This window comes from Anopheles stephensi, chromosome 2 (assembly GCF_013141755.1).
Source record: "Anopheles stephensi strain Indian chromosome 2, UCI_ANSTEP_V1.0, whole genome shotgun sequence".
In the NCBI taxonomy this organism is placed as follows: Eukaryota; Metazoa; Arthropoda; class Insecta; order Diptera; family Culicidae; genus Anopheles; species Anopheles stephensi.
The window spans coordinates 19419949-19439206 of NC_050202.1; the positions used below are offsets into that span (position 1 = coordinate 19419949).

Sequence of the window (19258 nt, forward strand, 5' to 3'; positions counted from 1 at the left end):
TTTCGCCTGCCATACTCCATCGCTCTCGTCATCCTTCTTCCATCCTGGTTGTCGGGACGCTTCTTCTTCCTCTTACAACGGGAGAGGAGTTGTGTTGTCGCTTTGCTAGTGTTTATAATTTGATTTAAATGTTTGTTTTCTTCTCTTCCTTTGTTTTCACAGTAAATGAGCTATAACTTTTCCTCCCAGCAAGGACGCGCACCGCGGGCTAAGGTGTGTCCTTCGAAATGGGGTTGAGAGGTTGAGCCAGTTTTTGTTTTTTCTTTGTCCGATTTTCCGAACACTGTTTTTTATACTTCTTTTCGCTTTCCTATTTTCGGAAATGCCCTTTTGTTTTGTGTTTTTTGCACTCGCTTTTACCTTAGTTTTACCTTCTCTACCCCTTTTCGTGAACAACCTTTTCGCTTACACGTTTGTGGTTTGGAATAGTTTGGATTTTTTTTGTTGTTGGTAATTTTTTGTCCCTCTCTCTTTTTTTTCTTTTTTCCGCTCGCTTTTGTTTGTTTTTGTATGCCCTTTTCCTATACACTTTTACTTTACACGCTTCTTTCTTGTTTTGTGTGTGTGTTTTTGTTTAATGCTCTCTTCTGATTTTGCCTTTCCTTTGCTTTCTTTCCTTCTCTATCCGCATCGAGAAGCGAATAGAGAAATAGAGCGACAGAGAGACAGAGAGAGGGTAAAATTTACTACTACTTGGCTAGTATTAATGTAAACAGTTACAATTATCTAAAAAATTGGAGTGACTGTGTTTTTGTCGTGTTTTTTGTTTTGTCTGGTTTCTTATTTCCTCCTTTCACTGTGTTTTATTACGTGTGTTTCTGTGTGTATGCGTGTGTTTTAAGTATTACTCCCTAACGCACAACTTTATTACTTCCGTTACTAGGATTTTCTTACTTCCTATATATTAGATAAAGGTTATTTTCGTCGCATTTCATTACTTTCTTAATTTTTTTTGTTTTCATTCTACACACCTGGCACCCATCACCGCTTCTGCCAACCGGTCTTGCCTTATCCAAGGAATGTCCTTGGATCGTTCTTGCCTGTTTCATTTTCCACCCGCTTGCCACGCCGATGCTCCGAAAATGAACCTATGCAATAAAATTATGTTAATTTCATGAGTGTGTCCTTGCTTTTTCCTGCCACCGTCGTGCGATCGTCGTCCAATCGCGCAACGGGTCGGAAAGAGATTTTTTTTTTGGTTTGTTTAAATTTAGTTTTAGAAGTAATCAATTTCATAGATTTCATTACTCTACTACGCGGTGTACAGCCTACAGGTATGGGGCTAATGGCACGTACGCTAGTACGCTGACGCCTTTGCATCGAGCTAACTAAATCTAACTGATTTTGCTGGTACGGTTCGTGATTTCACAAATTCGTTTCAAAATACCGATTGTTAAGAAGAGCAGATAAAAAAGAATTTGATTGAAATATATAAAACTGTAAACAGTAAAGTAATAGAATGTAAAAGATAAAAATGTTTAAAAAACTTAAGTTGAATATAAAAAAGAGAGGAAATAGAAAGATGAAAAGAAGAAAAATCAGTAAAATAAAGAAAAAAGAAATATTAATAAAAAAGAAAAAAAATGAAACAAGTAACATGAAACCAAACCATAAAAGTAAAGAAAAATCTTAATAAAAAAGGAAAAAAAAAATAGAAAAAAAACTATAAAAAGATAAAATAAAACGAAATTCAACACAATTTTTCGCGAAGATAGTCGCCCACGTTTTCTCCCATCCCCTTTAATTTACTACGATTATCCATATTAATCACTTCTAATTGTTTGTTTTTCTTTTTTGTTGTGTTTATCTTATATTACTGTACCATTTTGCCAATGCTTCGCTTCACTCCACACGCAGCTAAGTATGCAGTATTCCTAAATGTACGATTTTCTGTATATTTGGTTGTTTTATATATATGTGCGTATATATATGAAAGTTTAAGAAGTTTTGACTTGTTTGTTTCGTTCTCGCTTTGTTTGTATATTATTGTTGTTCTGCTGCTGTTTTGTCTGCTTTTGTTGTCTGTTTTTTTTTTGTTCGTTTTCCGTTTTTACGTTCAAGAGTTCATCATCGGGTCGACTACTTGTACGACGTCCTGCCTTTATTTTTGTTTTACCATTATAATTATGTTTTTTTGCGGTATGGTTGTAATAATAATCATATATTCGCAAACTGGGTAAATGTTAAATTGTAACCATTTTTTTTTCTTCTTTCACCGCTAACAACCCACCGCATTCGGCTTCCGCGGGGCGGGCGGGCGCGGGGCGGGCATTTGGTGGTGGGGGATTTGGCTCTTCCTTTCGTCGCTACTTTTAGCAGCAGTTTTCACCCACACACACACGTTTGTTCCGTTTTGTGTGTGTGTGTGTGGTGTATATAACAAATGGTGACAAGAAAACGTAAACCATAAAAACACAGTCTTAAATATGTTAATATCATTTTGCTTTGTTGTTTTGTTGTTTCTTGAATGTCCCCGTCGAATGAGTTCGAATGAGTGTGCTGCTTAAACTTTCAACTGCGATTGTTTTGTTGCATGCTTGTGTTCTTCTGTTTCTTCTTCCTTTCGTTTGTTTTGCATTTTTTTTTCTGCGGTGTTGCGTTACTTTAAATATCTAGTTACTAATACTTCTACTATAGAGATTGCATTTTAACGTGTTTTTCATGTTTTCTTTTTCTCCTCTCGTTTTCTCCTCTCTATTTTGCGTCCGTTGAGAGGGAGTGCGACAGTAGACTCTTTGCTTCATACTTTATCGTTCAGTTTGTAAATGTGTTTTACATGTGGGTGTTTTTGTACGTAGGCCGAGGAATGTTTTCTATTATTCACTCACCGATTAAATCCGTGTTCAGTTATGTAGTGTAGTAAGCCTTTTTGGTAAAGTGTCCTTAGCAACAGTGGTAAAAATCGAGTAAACAGAAGCAAATGAAAGAAGATAAATAAACATGTAAATTATTAAAAGACACATAAAAAAAAACAAACACTTACCTGTATAAAAGGAAATAGAATGATAAAACTAGAATTTCTTTCAGCAAAACAACAAATGCATAGCGAAACAATACACTCTTCAATCGACACCGGCCGGCTTCGCTGTTGCCATCTATATAGCTCAATCCCGGATATAAACAAAATTGCAATTTAAACAAAAATAAAAGGACAAATCCTACTTAATTTTAGTAACGAAATAACTAAACAACTGGTAAAGTATAGAATAATAAAAAAATAATAAAACAATTCACCCAGGGAGTATGGCCAATGGCTCTCTCTCTCTCTCTCTCTCTCTCTCTCTCTCTCTTTCTCTTTGTTCTATGAAGGACACTGCGAGGCCTTGTGTATTGTGTCTGTAATTGCTCGCTCCCCGTCTGGGTGGCCACAGATGCCGTCGTTCGGGTCTTAAAGTCTTTTCGCTATTTCTTGGTACCGAGTTGACCTCACGGGTGGGTGGTGGAAACTGTATGTGTGTGTGTGTTTTTGTGTGAGTTTATTTCCTCCTTCCTTTCTGCTCTGTTTTTAGCACAAGTTTTCATTTCTTCTGGTTCGAGTTTAACAGACTATAGGCACGTAAGAGTTCTACTATACTGCAACGTTAGGGCTTAATAGGGTGGACACAGACACAGCACAACGCAACGCGCGGAAAACATTCAAAACCGACGGATACCTGCCTAGCGTGTACTGTCGTTCCATTGTTTATTCTTTTCGCGAGAGCTATTCCGTCGTTTGCTAAAACAGTTAAACGCGTTAAACTTATCACATCGAATCCCGGTTTTAACCTAACCCCGCATCAACCGGGTGTAGACAGACTGTAGAACATTGGAAAGGAAAGGTAAGGTCCTGCCTGCCCGGGACCACCGGACACTTGATGGGGTTTGTCATGTGTGTGTCTGTGTGTGTAGGCTGGCGCGTGTGGTCGGGATTTTCTTTTGGGATGTTTGTACTTTGTACTACTGGCCACAGCACATTACACCGACGCGCACAGTCATCGTTTCGAGATGCGTCCACCGATTGTAATTACGATCGAACTAAGGTACGTCAAAAAACGTTTCCGGGAAGGGATAATGAAGGGCATCAAGGGTAAACAATTTTAACAGTACCGTGGAAAAACAAAATCACAATCGAAGCGGGAATTTTATCTTCCATTGCGTAACAGGTTTCGGTGGTTTTTTTGAATGCCGATGCTTCGTGTGTGTTTTTTTGGTTGTTCTTGCCTGCATTGTTTCTTCTACACAACTTAAACGTTTAAACGCTAATACACAAGGACGCGGTTGTACAATTTGCATCGGGCCATCGAATCGAATCGAACATCTTACGGGGGAAAACACGGGCTTTAACAGACTTCTTAATCCGATAGTAAAGATATCATTTCGTAACCGCAACACACGCACACACGAGACGACACTTAAAAACGTTTCTTCCTATTGTTTTGCTTTTAATACTACGGTTTCTATTCGATAAGCTAGCCGTTTTTTGAACTGACGGGCCCCACGCGGCTTTCGAGCGAAAGTGGGCTTTCGATTTGATCGAGCGTGTTGTCGGTTTGTTTTTTTTTTTGTTTGTTAGTTTCGAGAGCTGCTCCATTCCGTGTGTCCATGTGGTGGAAAATTTTGGGGGTAATAAGGGTCGGGAAGAATAGGGGATTTTTTTCTTGCATCCTTACGGTCTAGAGGTGACGTGATGGTGATACGCGTGAACAGGATGTTGAGTACGTAATATCGGGTTCGCAGGTGCGCACTGGTCCGTCGTCGTCGTTGTCGTCGAGGAAAGCGGGTGTGGAAAACTGGACGAAAAGCGTCTGTCGGGCGAAATGTGTGCACGCGATCGATGTGTTTTTTTTTTGTGTTGCTGTTGTTGTTGCTGCTGTTGTGGTGATGGCGATGTCCAGTTTAAGAGTAGATCGTGATGACTTCCCGACCGCCACCTCGCACCATCAGCACACGCTCGAGACCTTCGGTAAGGACCTCCAAGAATTCCATATCTGTGGTAGAATTGGGTTAAGGAAGCATACCGAGTGAAAGTGCTTTCAAATTACGCCTAAAGGTAGGCAATTTTCTAAACATTGCTTAAAATAAAGTTTAAGATTGTTAAGACAGCCGAGAAGAGCAATACAGCCAGGCCGTACTATTGAATAAAAAAGACAGCAGTTTTTGTCCCGCTAAATGCATAATTTCGTACAAGTCACTTAACGAAATTAAAAAAGTGATTAAGCCATTTGGTAAAAGACCATATTTATAAGACATATTGTACTCATAAAGCATTTTGGCTTTTTATTCACAATTGCACAATGTACTTGTACAGGTTTGTGGATTTTTTATCGTGCTTCAAAAAATAAAGTTAAATAAAATTTTAACCAGCCAATATTGCCACTTAAATTACATGATTTAGAATGGCTTGTTATGCGAATTGCATACCAACAGGGATCTTTATATTTATCATAAAGCATTTTTCTAGCTTTTTGCTGTTTTTTGCAGCATAGAAATGTTTATTTGTTGAGTGGAATACAGCATAATTGTACAATACTTCCAGGCCGTTTCTACAGCATAAAAAACGGTTGATACTCCAAAGGCTCCTCCCTTAAACTGCGTCACCAAAACCATAATAATAATTGGAGAACATCAGCTTTGTCACGGATATTTCAAATAGGTTTACTAAATACTTTAAAACAACCTTAAGAAACGGGTTAAAGTCAAGGTGGCCAGGAAGGCCAAGTCCTTTTGAGGTTGTCCTAGTCCCAGCCCATGAGGATTAAATGTCTTCCAAGGGGTTCCATTTTTTTTGTCACAGGAGATCACGTTCAATGCATGATTATTTTCCGTACCAATCATCTACCAATCATAAACGTGTTAAAAATACCATAAAATATTTTTTTAAATTATTCAAAACAAGATCCATCCTATGGATTGCATACATTCAGGCGTTTTCCAATGAAAATCAACAAAATGCATCCGGCGCACTTAATAATAGAAAGTTAAAACAATAATAAAAAATTTACAGCTATTTGCAAAAAGGATACAGTTGCTCTCCCGCTCCATGTACGTTTCCTTCGGTGGGCCGGGCAGATTGAGTATGACCAGTTGAGCATCGTGCGATTTGTTCACTATAACCTCGTTCAGCTTCACAGCCGTGTGCATTCGTCTGACGTTACCCTCATCCCTGCGGAATAGAGCAAGCGAATAGAGACGGTTAGCGATGGTAGCGCAGCTGCTGGTGTAACCATCCCCCCCCTCTCCCCTCCCCTCTCCAACCTAGCCTGCACACGATTACTTACGGCTTGAACGCAGACTTGACATCGTCGGCCGCCTTCGTTCCATCGCCGCCGGCCTTCTTATCCTTGACGGGCGAGACGGACACATTGTTGGCAAGCTTTTCCGCACCGGCCGCATCGTTCTCGGTCACTTCCTTGGTGTCCTTGTCCTTCTCGGATTCAGTCTGTCGCGGAAGCGAAGGAACAGTTAAGCGTTAGGATCAAGATCAAATTCCGCGCTCGGCGGGTTGGCTGGCATTTACCTCATTCTTTTCCTCTCGGTCGGTTTCCTCGTTTCCGGCTTCTTTGTTTTCCGTCGGATCGGCGAATCGAACCTTGGACGCGGTCTTGGTATTGTTGTCATTGTGATGGTGATGGTCAACGATGGCTTGCACCTGTGCGATGTGTTTTTTTTAAGTTTCCAAACAAAAGGATGATAATTACATGGTAAAAAAAGAAAAAATAAAGTAAAACTGTATTAGTTAAATGTCGAATAGATTTTTATTAAAAAGTGGGTAAAAACTTCAATAAAACCAAACTCAAAACTGAAAGCTAATAGATTTCCTCTAAACCAACGATCGCTTGTTATTTGCTTCCGCTTTGCCTCAAGTAGCAAAGCACCAATGGAAAAGTGAAAAAACAAACGATCAATAGTCTAGAAAAAAGCAAAAGGGATTCGGTATTTTTATGTAATTAAATTAACACTATAAAACCAGTGAAAAACATTTTGTAAAATTGCGTACACACATACACAATAAATACACACGCATACAAACACAACACACACACGGTACGCAAAGAGTGTTAGCAAACGATTTTGCTGCTGACGTTGATTAAATGTTTTGCACTTAGCATAAATCATCACAGGACACGGGGATGAATAAATGATTGGTGATGATGATGCAGCTTTTTCAAATAGGGGAGCTTTTTACAGTATGCGTGTATGTGTGTGTGTGTGTGTATGATATGTCGCACACGGGTTGTAGTGGATGCACATCGATGTATGTACACGGGAGGGTAATGATAATTGATAAATGGAATGACGATGAAGTAGTGCACAGCGGTGCACATTCAATTTTCAACGTGAAATGAATGCACTGACCAATCCGAGTAAATAATTATTTTTTACACAGGAAAAATGTTTTTTTTTTCTTCAATATAAAAATCCTTTTTCCAGCCGATCGGTACGAGAATTTAAACCCAGATTCAATGGAAAAACGAAAAATATGTAGTTTTTGTTGTAGTGATTAAAAAGCAGAACGAACATGCTCGAATGCTTTTTTCTTGACACTGTGGTAGATGATGCGTTGACGAGGAGATGAGATGAGAATGTGAGATGAAACTGTTCAAGAGTAATGATAAACTGTTAAACGACATTTAAAAATATGATTTTCCATGAATGATATGGTAAATTGATATAAACTTTTATCATGAAAAATACTTTGCTTGATGATTTTTAGCAATGAAAAGAATATAATAAACATGATTAGAATGCTATTGGTATGTTATGTAAAACAGTAAGAAACAGCAAAGCAGCTAACATAGCATAAGTAACACATTTAAAAAGGGAGGTAAAAACGAATCGTTGAATAAGTTCACTAGCAGAAAAAAAAACCAGCAATAGTATAAAATCTGAATAACTGCAGACACATCAAGGCATATAAACGGGAAACGAAACTAAGAGGGACCAAAGGAAACACAATCGCTATCATCATCTGCATCACGCTCATCGTCATTACCAGCGGTGTTCGATCCTCTCCGTTAGCGGTGCCCTGAGAGAACTCCACCATGTTATCCACCTTGTTTTTCGATAATTGTTTATAGGTGTGTGTGTGTGTTTAAAAAATTGGTATTTGTTTGATCAGTTTAAAAGGGGAGTTTGTTATCGATAGTAGATAAAGGAAGGGTCAAAGTGTGTGTGTGTGTGGGGTTTTTCAGGGTTTGTTTTCCCATCCCACCCACGGGTAAGGAAAATGTTTCAATTTAGTTCAAAAGATGTTTTTTTTGTGTGTGTATACATTTCGCCGGTTGCGTTGAGATTTTATCGATCCATTGCGGTTATAATGGTAGTATAATGGAGTGTGGTAAGAAAGAGAGAAGAAAAACAGAATACGGTTTAGTTTCCTTGTTGGGCCATCGCCGTGAAGCAGTTGCATGCGAGAAGCGGTATCGTTGCGGGGGGTGCGGGTAGTGCTATGCAAGGTTTTTTCTTGCTCCCTTTTTTTGTTTTAGCTAAGAAAATGCCTCCGGGCACTAATCCGTACAGCTGGTTTTGGCACGTTATAATAATATCACCCAATTTAATTATGAACCACCAGGCGTCTCCATCGGAAGGGAACGATTTGCTGGTTGTTTTTTTTAGTTCGTGATCCTTTTACGTCCCGAAACGAAAATCGTTCTTACACACCATTTGAACAGCATCTTTTTCAATTTTGCAACTCTATAAAGTTTGCCCTCTCAGTTTTCCCTTTTACAGCTGCACCATGTTTTGTACCCAACCACGGCCGAATGGGTCACGTACGGCGTTTTATTTGAGCGTAAAGTATTTCGCAAGCAGTTGTATCCCGATTTTTCTCGCATCGATTTCCACCTTCGACCACGATCACCAACACCACCACCATTAGAAGCCGATAGCCGACCGTACCGGTCGCGATACGTACCACGTTCTCCTTTTCGCGTTTGTTCAATCGAAGCTTCCTCAGCATCTGGTTGCGCTGCTCCATCATCAGTGTCCGCTCGTAGGTGTACGCCGAGATATCGCTATCCATCTGTCGTGTTGGTAGCAGGAAAACATTGAAAAAGAAAACAGAAAGCAGGCATGAAAATCGAGTCAAATCAGCTCAATTCGCTACCAGCTGATGCTGGCGCGCCGTGGCGGTATTCGCTTCACGCGAGTTTCAGTAGAAAACGAAGGAAAATTTATATAATTTGCAATATTCACAGCATTCACAGCAGAAACAGCCGTTAAAGAGCAGCCGTGCGAATATGTGCAAGACGTGAGCAAATTTTAGCACGTCATCGGTTCGGATCGAATGGTTTGAAAGATGAAGGTTTTGATAGCTCGATTTGAAACAGTCGAAGGTCGATTGAATTAACACTTATTAATGATGGTGCGAATCGGTTTTGTAGGGGTAGTTATGGCGTGAATTTTAAGTGAATAATAAATAATTCTAAACGGTTGGAGGCTAGGCATGTTGATATTTGACTTAGTTTCAAAATGCTGTCAAAAAGACACCGAGATTGATTTGGTGCCGTGACCAGGATTGCGCGTCCCTAATCTTTGTAATGACTCTCATTGATATTTACTTATTTGATGAATATTTTCATGACTTAAAATAACCATATTCATTTTGAGACTCTGTAACAAATGGTTTAAAAATATAGAATTTTTTTTTTTAACTGACTTGCTGAGCGATATGTTTTTGTAGTAATATTTTCGTATGCGTTCCTGGTCTCTAACAATGCTCCACGTATTATTTGATAAGCCGTCATTAATTACTTGGTGCCATACGCTGTTCCATGACACTCAATTATTCTACATTCTGAGATGTATAGATTAATTAAGGTCCTTGTATTAAGCTAATGAAATATTCATACTAAATCCTAATATTCATACTAATACTGTCTAAATGTTTTGGCGAAAATAGTCTCAAAAGTTTCACGATGAGTTTAGCTGTGTTGGTTTAACTGTTGCATGCTTGATCGATTGTTTAACATAAGTTAGCTAGTAAGACATGAGTATCAGAATCAGAATAACTTTCCCAAGAAGAACTCCAACATTTGGCACTATCAAAACCATTTACAAATTAATCTTGCTACACATGTAAGCTTTTCAAGAAAAGACAAGCTATCCAAACCCTCACGATCCGATAAAAAATGATACCCAAATGAAGTTGACCTTCATCAGCCTACTAAACAAATTCGAGGTATAGAGCGCTCATCAGCCATCCTACTACCATCCTATCCTAACGTTCCTGGGCAAATGATACCGGTACGATGATTTACGGCAGGTGAGGCATAATTTATGAAAGCATACTTTTGTCGGAATGTTGCTAGGTTTATCGATGCAAAACACATCCCGGAGCTGGAGTCTGGAGAAATAAAAGTGTTTCACTCGGTTGTTGTTGTTGTTGTTCCTCAAAAAGCAAGCCACAGCCAAGAACCCTGACCGGATGAATACGCTCGGGCGCGTTTTAATCGCTCGCCCAACAACGGGCAGTGGAATCGGACCGTACTGTGCAGCGCAGCGATGTGAAAGAAATGGGTGCCCAGAAATAGGTCCGACTGGGCGGACTGGACAAGGCGTAAGGTAGCTAGCCCCAACCCTCACCGGGTCACGTACGTGAGTAAATACAAAAGAGTGAAACAAATAAATTATCTTTAAACAACGCTCGCAGTCAACCCTGCGAAACACTGGCGGATGGTTCTTCGCTACGTCCTGGCCTCGCACGTTGCTCACAAGGATTCGAATCGATTTAAGAAGGTTGCATGAAGCAAACAGCACGGCAACAAATACAAAAAAGGGGTTAAGAAACACCGAGTGAGACAGAGCGAAGGAAAAAAAACAATAGAACTGCTTTTCCACACGCGAGCTGCTGCCCACTGCCGCTGCACAGCATCACAGCCGGCGTCGTGGTGGCAGCAAACATCACGGCATTTTATGGCAGCGAGCAGGAAGCAGGAAAAGAAAAATACCGAGCAGCAAAAGTTTCACAAAGCGGTACCCTATGTTTGGCCCGATGTGTATTTACAAAATGAAAGGAAAACGAAAACCCGGGAACGGGGGTCTGACTTGCATGCATTGTGTGTGCCCGGACCCGGGAACGGCACACAATGAGGAAACATGTACAGGACGTGTGAGTGTGTGTCCGGAGATGCGAGAGAGAGGAGTTGGCCAAGCAGCAGAAAATAATAACACAAACATCGGCTGCTCGGGTGGAAATCTTTCTAGCAGTAAAACAAACACACGGGCACACGGGGATGGATGCACAAGTCTCGCAGCGGCTACGATATCCTTTTCTTCCCCGACTGCTCTGGATACTGGGAAGGGGTCAGCAAGGTGGCGGGGGAAGCGCCATAAAATACATAGAGACATAAAACCGTTTAAAGCTCGCCATTTTATAATGAAGCCGTTGCCGAGGGGCAGGGATTTGATTGCTTTGACTAGTAAAAATGAAAAAAAAACCCCCAACCGTATTGGTCGAATTGAGATCCATTTGAATGATGTGTGAAGAATGTGGTACACCGGATCAGGGGGTTGCCGATAGAACGGGTTCGAATGGTAAACCCAAATTCGAAAATCGAAATACACACGGGCTTTGTTAGCCTCGGGCGGTATGTTTGTTCGGGTGTTTATGATGTGTAGCAGATGGGATGGATTTTAAGTGTGGAGCTGTTAAATATTGATTCAAGTGTGGCTGATGCGAGCCCTCCATGCCTCGAATAAGGAGCGAAGAAATGTTTAAGATCGTTAATCGGTTTCTATCGATTTTTTTCCGTTGGGAATTAATGAGAGTAGAATTCATTTTTAATCTCCAACATATTATACTGAGTAGTTCAACTCTTATGCATCATTAATTTACATGAAAGTATCATAAAACTTAGGACTAAAAGTCAAAAATAGTTCAACTTCATCTTGATCATCCAATCATCGCTGTTGGTCTGTTATAAGCGCCTAGAGGTATGCAATCAGCATCAATCAGGAATCAATTATCCGCACGTTTGGGGTGTTCTTAGATATTTTAATAGGCGGATATCATCGAAACAAATATTAATAGATGATAAAAAATATTATTTTAGATGTTCTGAATGATTTTAGATGTAAATAAATGGCTGATGATGGAAATTGCCTAAATTCAAAGGGCAACAAGGAGAGAGTTCAACATAAACGCTTAAAATGAGCTCTTATAGGCTTGTCCGATTTTGTGAGAAACTTTTATGTATATTTAATGAAGATTCCGAAATTTTCTACATAGATTCTATGTAAATAAGGAATAAAAATCTCCAAATGTTGGTTCTGTTGTTATTTTTAAAGAATTTGTTTCAATGTTGTACTTCACAACTTCGAGCTTTAGTATGATGATGAAGGTCTAATCTTTAAACGAGAAGGTGTCTAAAGGATTTGCATCGTAATCGACCCCAGCATGCCGACAGCTTTTACTGCTATATCTAAGATGCTTAGTAGGACCACACACGACCACACACGGCACCAGTGGAGCGGGCAAAACCATACCAACCAGCTTGGGAGATATAAGCGGTTCTAAGAAATTCTGCTCAACGATCATAATTCCACTCGCACCTGTTACGAGCGCTCTACTTACCATCTCAACCACCTCCACTTCCGCCTCGATACGCAGATGGTACAGGAACATCTTCAGGTCCTTCTTGATCTGGATGGAGTTGTCCTCCATCTGGGCGACGGTAAAGATACGCATCTTGCAGTTCTTCCACGAGCGGTGTTGTTTCAGCAGGAACGGCAACAGCATCAGCAGACCGCCGTCGTGCACAATCCACCAGATATCAATGTTTCCAGCAATCTATCGGTAACAGTCCAAGCGAAAATAAGGCATTAAGTGTAGTCGGGTCTCTTCTTGCGATGGATTCACACCGTTACCTTATCGCCGATGGCCGGGAAGAAGTTGATGCCTTTCGGGACGAGCAGCGCCATCCGGGCGGCACTAACGTGACGTACCGTTTGCAGAAACACGTGCCAGGTGCGATCGTCCTCGCTTTGACGCCAACCGTACGGCCAGCCGATGATGACCGTGTTCGGCTTCATGCCACCGAGCCCGATGGTTTGCACACTGTTACGGAATGGGGGAACGATAAGAACGATTGCAATGATCTGTTGTCTTATAAATAAATCATAACCATCTTATTGCGTGCAGGTTGTGGAAGCTGGCTTTGCTGGGTTTGTTGATTTGGAAAATAATGTACTGCTCGGTGGTGCAATAAGTAATCAGCTGAAGGCTCCAGGGATGTGTTTGTTTATCGCAGTATCGTTTGCCGTGTGGAATATTCATTATTAGATTTAATGCTGCTGCAAACCAGTAGTTCATAAATAAATCAAATGAAAACAATTCGCGAGGACTTGTTGTGCCGGACACGAGCCACGTCAGCAACATCATTTTTGTCCAAAAACTTCCAATTCAAGCCAATGCCTTACCGAGCGGCAAAGGAACAAATCCTCAAACAGGAAACATATCACTGCTATCAGCATTCAGAGTGTTAATTAACTCTGCCGTAGCGATTGCACCTTCGCCCTGACATTCTGTAACATTGATTTAAAATGTATTAATTTTCCTTCCCGACGCCCCATGGATGCAATCAGGCACCCGGCATTGATAATGGCAACCTGGGCGCTTCCGAAGGTTCAGGAACGATTATTCAACCGCACAAAGGTCAGGCGCCTGAACGATGATGCCCCCAGAAACCGGGCAACCCATTCCCATCGGCACCGGCCGGGCAAAAAGTTAGCCTTATTTATCGGTCCCATCTGGGCCGTATTTCTTACGGCGGTGTGTGTGTGTGTGTGTGCCGAGTTCGAGAATTCCTCGGGAATAGAAGGATTCAACCTTGAACGGGAAATTGATTGCAGTATTCTCGGTGGAGTTGGCTGGGCAGCTACTGGCTGGCCACTCTGCTGGCCGACAAACAGAAGATAATGCCCGGGCTTAGTGATGGGAAAATATGAGAAATTGATAAAATATGATAGAAATTATGGTGCTCGGTGGAGGATCAGTCCGACCGGCGGGTGGTAGCAACGGGTAGCTGTTCTTGCTGTTCTCAGAACAATGTTAGGTTCTGGCGCGTTCTGAGATGGGGCGTTTTTTTTTGGCTGAGAGCAGAATAATAACGTCAGCAGGTGGATGCTGATGAATTTTAGATTTCATTTTGTTCTGTACGCGATAGTTTCATCTCCCGATCCCGGGGATATATCTATCTCGATAAAGATGGAGTACAATTTTCTGACCGTTCTTCTTCGTATACTTACGCGTGGGAAAGTCCATCAGCAATGTTGGATGCTACCAGCACATCGCAGAATCCCTTCACCTTCTCGTCGTCCATCACCTTGCGCAGGGCTTGCTTGGCGGCGGCCGCTTCACCAGCCCGCTTGGTAAAGTCACCATGGATGAGTGACACCACCACGGCCAAACCCTTGCCCGCCTTGAGCTGCGACACGAACGAGAACAGTTTGCGGTACTTCGGTGTAAAGTCATCGTTCAGCTTGGCCAGCATCAGAATCTGTGGACGCCAGTTCTTCGTGTGCGGTGGTCCTTCCTCGAGGCGGAGCAGTGAGTAGCGGGCGGCCGACAGGGCAATACCCCGGATACCGTCACCCCATTCCTTCTCGGCACTGTTGGAAAGCAATGACAGCAATCGTTAATATGGTAGACAAGCTAATTTCCAGCGCAACGACAACTTACCCACGGTACTCGATGTACTTGTAAATCAGGACGGCCATTCCCATTGCAATCAGTGCGAAGTACCACGATGTCATGAACATGATCGAAATACAAAGCGTCAGGCCAATCAGCGATAGACACCTGGGAAAAGGAACCGGTTCGGTGCGGTGAGTTAGTCGGGGACGCTCGTGCCCTCGTGCCGGTGTCGCTTACCAGTGATAGTATTTGAAGCGTGGGCGCCAGTTCGGTGTACGGAGCAGCGTTTGCAGGGCACAGGCCAGGTTGACAAAGCCGTAACACATCAGGAAGAACATGGACAGCAGCGGTGCGAGCAGATCCACATTACCGAGCAGTATACCGCACTGGCAGATCAGCAGCGTGAGAATGAGGGCACGCGTCGGCTCACCGCGCTTGGACGAGACGGCAAACGGTTCCAGGAACGGGATGATACCGTCCTTCGCGATGGCCTGCAGCAGACGGGGCGCACCGGTCAAGCTCTGCAAACCCGCCCCGAGCGTTGACAGGAACGAACCGATCAGAATGACCCACTGGTTGGGCCAGGCCATGTTTGCCACCACCAGCTTACCACCGATGGACTGGCCGAACCTGTTTCGAAAGGCACACACACAAAAATAAGCAAACGTACACGCCGGTGACCTTCTGACACGTTCTTCTCGGACACGTTGCACTCGTTTGGACGTTTCGGTGTCACTTACTTGTCACGCAGCAGTAGGTTGTCGACGGTACCGGCAAACAGCAGCACGCAGGACAGATACACGGTCGAGGTCGTCAGGATGGCACCGATCGTACCGATGGGAATACTTTTTTGTGCGTCCGCCAAATCGCCGGAACGGTTCGAGCCGGCCATAATGCCTGTGAAGCAGAAGTCAAGTCGAACGGGTTGGTGGTGAGTGGTGCAGAGCGTAGTGGTGATAGTGGTGATTTAGTTAACTTTTTGGCAGAGGAAACACTAATGTACTGGTGGCTTGAGAGAATAGAGAAGGACTGGAAAAATGTGTGGCAGGGGAGATACGCAAAAAGGGCGACCATTTCGTAGATGACTAGGACCCGGACATATCTATCTAATCGAAAAATACTGATTTCAGTATAGCTTGTACAGACTGTGATTTGGCCTGTTTTCTAGTTTTACTAAATTTCATTTTGGCACCACAGATTTCTGAGTATTTTTACTGACAAGCGACTTTGGGAAAGACTTCGCGAGTTCAATATTCTGTCAACAAGTTGTGCAAAATGGACAATGTGTATACATATATGTTTTCTGGAACAGTTAGTCGTTATACAATAATATTGAACTTCTTAACATATAACTGAGTATAATTTAATGTTTAACTATGCTAAATCCACACCTGAACAAAGTGTTTTACGAAAGAACTTCAATTTTGTGGGTACGACTGAAAGTATGCAATTGCTGTGTTTTGCTATCCCTATCCAGAATGAATATTGCATACTTTCAGGCGTGTTTTGAAGAAAAACCATTTTCCTCTTGATGTTTGCTTAAATTTTTTTATTAAATATTAAAACTAAAACCAAACACTTGAAACTGAGTTCAATAAACAATTTACCTTGTTTTTATCGATTTCAGCTCATACCTTCAAAACTATTTTAATCAGTTTACCCTCTAACAATTCCTCTTGATTAGGCTCGTTTTTTTTAGCCATTTCAAACGAGGTCCTTTGCCCATTGTACTTCACCAGAAAAATAAAACATTTACTACCCCTTTCACGTGCCACAGAAAACAAAACCAATTAACCAAATGAAAAAAAAAGAAAGAACCACCGCTAGCCAACGATTAAAAACTTTCCTGTCTCTCGAAAATCTCCGATACATCCAATCGGACAACAGACGAGTGCTGCCCGCGAGAGCTTTTATCGGGGGGGATTTTTTTGTTTTACTAAGCCCGCGTCACCTTACGGGTGATAGAGGTAAACGAAAACCTTCCGAGAAGCGTGCATAACGCGGCCAAATGGAAAAACTTTCCATCCCTAAGACATCACACAGCGCTTTGGTCTTCGTGACTTCGTGTTTAGTCGACACGGGTCACACGGTAACGACTTTTGCAATTATCCTTCCCGGTGTTGTTTGTCTCCCGTCCCTTTGCCCCGCCCGGTGTATCACCGTCTGTTGCAACCAACTCATCTGCCGACCTTTGCTCTGCCCGGGATGATGTTTTCTTCTTTGCTCCTGGACCGGTCCTGCATCTCCGATGTGTTCTTGCCGCCCAAAATGTCGCTTGTTTCAAGTGGCTTATCAGAATTGGTTATGGTTGTGCCGGTAAAATGGCTTTTGGTGTTTCTTCTTGCTTGCCGTTACCCTTGCGTTTTACTTCAGTGTCAAGTCAATGGAAGTCTGTGTTCGCTCTCGATCGCTTGAGAGTAGCATGCTCGTTGAGCAAAAGACACAAAAAAGGAAAGGAAAAAATGCACAGACAGGGCGTCCTGGCCTGTGACGGGCTATCGTGAGTTTCGCGACATTAAGGTTAGGTGATGGCCGTCGCCTATTACTCGGGCTGCTTTTGGCCTGTAGGATTAGCTTATCATGATGAACATGACGATGACGAAGCACGACTCAGCAGTATTGTTTTTCCTTTCCTTTTTCGGTAAACAGCTGGTACTTTTAGGTCTTGGTACAATAGATACAGCGTATCCCAGTGAAGGATCAATTTATTCTTAAAGTTCCTTGGAATTCTAACAAAAGGAATGCGATGTCTTTCCTGTGACACAAAGTTGCAGTTTGTGAAATTGCTGATATGACGAAGCTGACTGATGCATCTCCCATGGGATGTGGGATGAAATTGCAATACCAGCACTAGGGCCAACGTAATGAACTCTTCACGGTTTTGCTACAGGACTCTTAAGTTGAACGTTTCACCACATCGCTTTACTTACCTGTTACCGATGGGAAGAAGATACCGATCAGAATCGTAAAGGCAGTCGTAAGGTCGGCGTACACCTGGTTGTAGCTCGGACGGTCCAACGGTTCGATATGATCCGGATCCATGCCGTACGCGATGTACTGTCCCTCCTGGAAACGAGTGCACGCGGAAAAAAAAATCAATGACCACCCTCTTTGATCTTACGGCTCACGGTAACCCGAGGCCAGCAGGTACTACACCATTGATCCGGAGCAGAAGTGTAGTTACTCACTCACCTGCAAGAAAGATGGCAGCAAGTTGTCAAAGAAGACACCACTCTTCAATCCCTTGATGCCGCGAACCAGCGATATGTTTTGCTCTGAAACGACACATTGCGTAAAGGTCAGTTGGGCGCGAGAGAGAGAGAATGAGAGAGACAACGAACGGGAGAAAGGTGATGAAACCCATGTATGTACAAACCTTTGAAGTATGGATCACATTCCCCGGAGGCGCAGAAGTAGTTCCACAGCACACCACCCTCATCCTTGGAGCAGTTGGCGACGGCCACATCCTTCAGCAATCGTTTGCCCAGCACGCACAGGCTGTTCGGTTAAAAACGTGAAGAAACGTCAAGAAGAGACATGAGCACATCGGAGGGTTACTTTTTTTGTTGGTACGTCTAGGCACTGTACTTGCTGTGAAGTGTGTGATACATGTCCATGCATGACGGTTAAGCAAACCACAGCGTAAAGTGATATCACCATTGGGTGTTCTTTTAACAGGAACAATCGTATTACACACACTTGGAAAAGTGAGAGGTACCGGCGGTGTGCCATAATTTAGAATTCTAAAAATTCCACTACTCACAATAGCTTATCGTTTCCGTCGATGTTATCGAAAATGCCAGCGTAGACCGCAATGATCGAGAAGATGACACAGGCCAGGGCGACGGTGGCAAATTTGTTCACGAACTTCACTCCAACGTACACGATCAGACCTATCAGACGGTAGGAAAGCAATGTGTGTGTGTTAGTGGACATTACAGCAGGTACTTTATGCGACCCATATGACAGGGGCCGCAAATGAACAGAAAAGCCAATCAGAAAGCGATTGAGCGGAGTGAAGCCTGGAAACAGCTAACCGCGAACCGAACTGTGCAGCTTGATGCAGGCCGATGGCAATGGTTCGATATCCTGCCCACCGGGAGGTATCGGGTGGTTCGCGCGGTTCGGTGTGTCGTAGCTCTTGCCGGTCCGCACTAGAACAAATTGGATGAATTGGACGTGATTTATCTGGGCGGTGGGTTTTGCGGTGAAGTTATTTCATGGCTGAGCTGTGTAGAAATTCCGTTCGCTGCCAAGGACGCCATTCTGGTTGACATTTGGGCGGAGGTAAGTGCCAGGGTATTGAAGGGACGAATGATTAACGGCTTGGAGAGTTTCCAATGGAATTCAACAAATGTTGAAAGCCTGGATGCTTTCAAGCATCGCGGATTCGGGACCGATGTTCGCCATGGAACTGTTCCGAAAGGTTCGTCCCGGACCCGGGTTCCGGACGGTAAATTGGTTTCCATCGCATTGACGTTTTAATGTTTCGAGTCATCTATTCTGTCGCATCTTTTTTTTTGAAAACAGACACATCATTCGAATTCACACTCACGCGGTGGAGAAAAAAAATCGACAGACCAGCAAAAGCTTCACGTCAGCAGGATCGATTTATGATTTGGCAGACGCTAGTGGCTAAGCTGG

The 19258-nt window shown here is 42.7% G+C and overlaps 1 protein-coding gene across 12 annotated transcripts in view; it reads right to left on the reverse strand.

Annotated features, from left to right (window-relative positions):
- Positions 1–148: 148 nt before the first annotated feature.
- The window catches only part of LOC118503536 (solute carrier family 12 member 4), a 144249-nt gene continuing 125139 nt past the window's right edge, over positions 149–19258 (reverse strand). For 10 of the 12 annotated variants that reach the window (XM_036036930.1, XM_036036931.1, XM_036036933.1 and 7 more), the window contains 16 exons: positions 18378–18507; positions 17991–18112; positions 17807–17889; positions 17545–17680; positions 15355–15511; positions 14852–15244; positions 14660–14779; positions 14227–14589; positions 12847–13036; positions 12554–12769; positions 8894–9001; positions 7973–8032; positions 6497–6628; positions 6258–6418; positions 6003–6142; positions 956–4967 (listed from right to left, as the gene is read on the reverse strand). In XM_036036930.1, the coding sequence (XP_035892823.1) occupies positions 4876–4967; positions 6003–6142; positions 6258–6418; positions 6497–6628; positions 7973–8032; positions 8894–9001; positions 12554–12769; positions 12847–13036; positions 14227–14589; positions 14660–14779; positions 14852–15244; positions 15355–15511; positions 17545–17680; positions 17807–17889; positions 17991–18112; positions 18378–18507 (2603 nt within the window). In that variant the 3' untranslated portion in view covers positions 956–4875. Of the gene's footprint in view, positions 4968–6002; positions 6143–6257; positions 6419–6496; positions 6629–7972; positions 8033–8893; positions 9002–12553; positions 12770–12846; positions 13037–14226; positions 14590–14659; positions 14780–14851; positions 15245–15354; positions 15512–17544; positions 17681–17806; positions 17890–17990; positions 18113–18377; positions 18508–19258 lie in introns of all 12 variants that reach the window. The other 2 variants (XM_036036935.1, XM_036036932.1) reach the window with 1 other exon arrangement.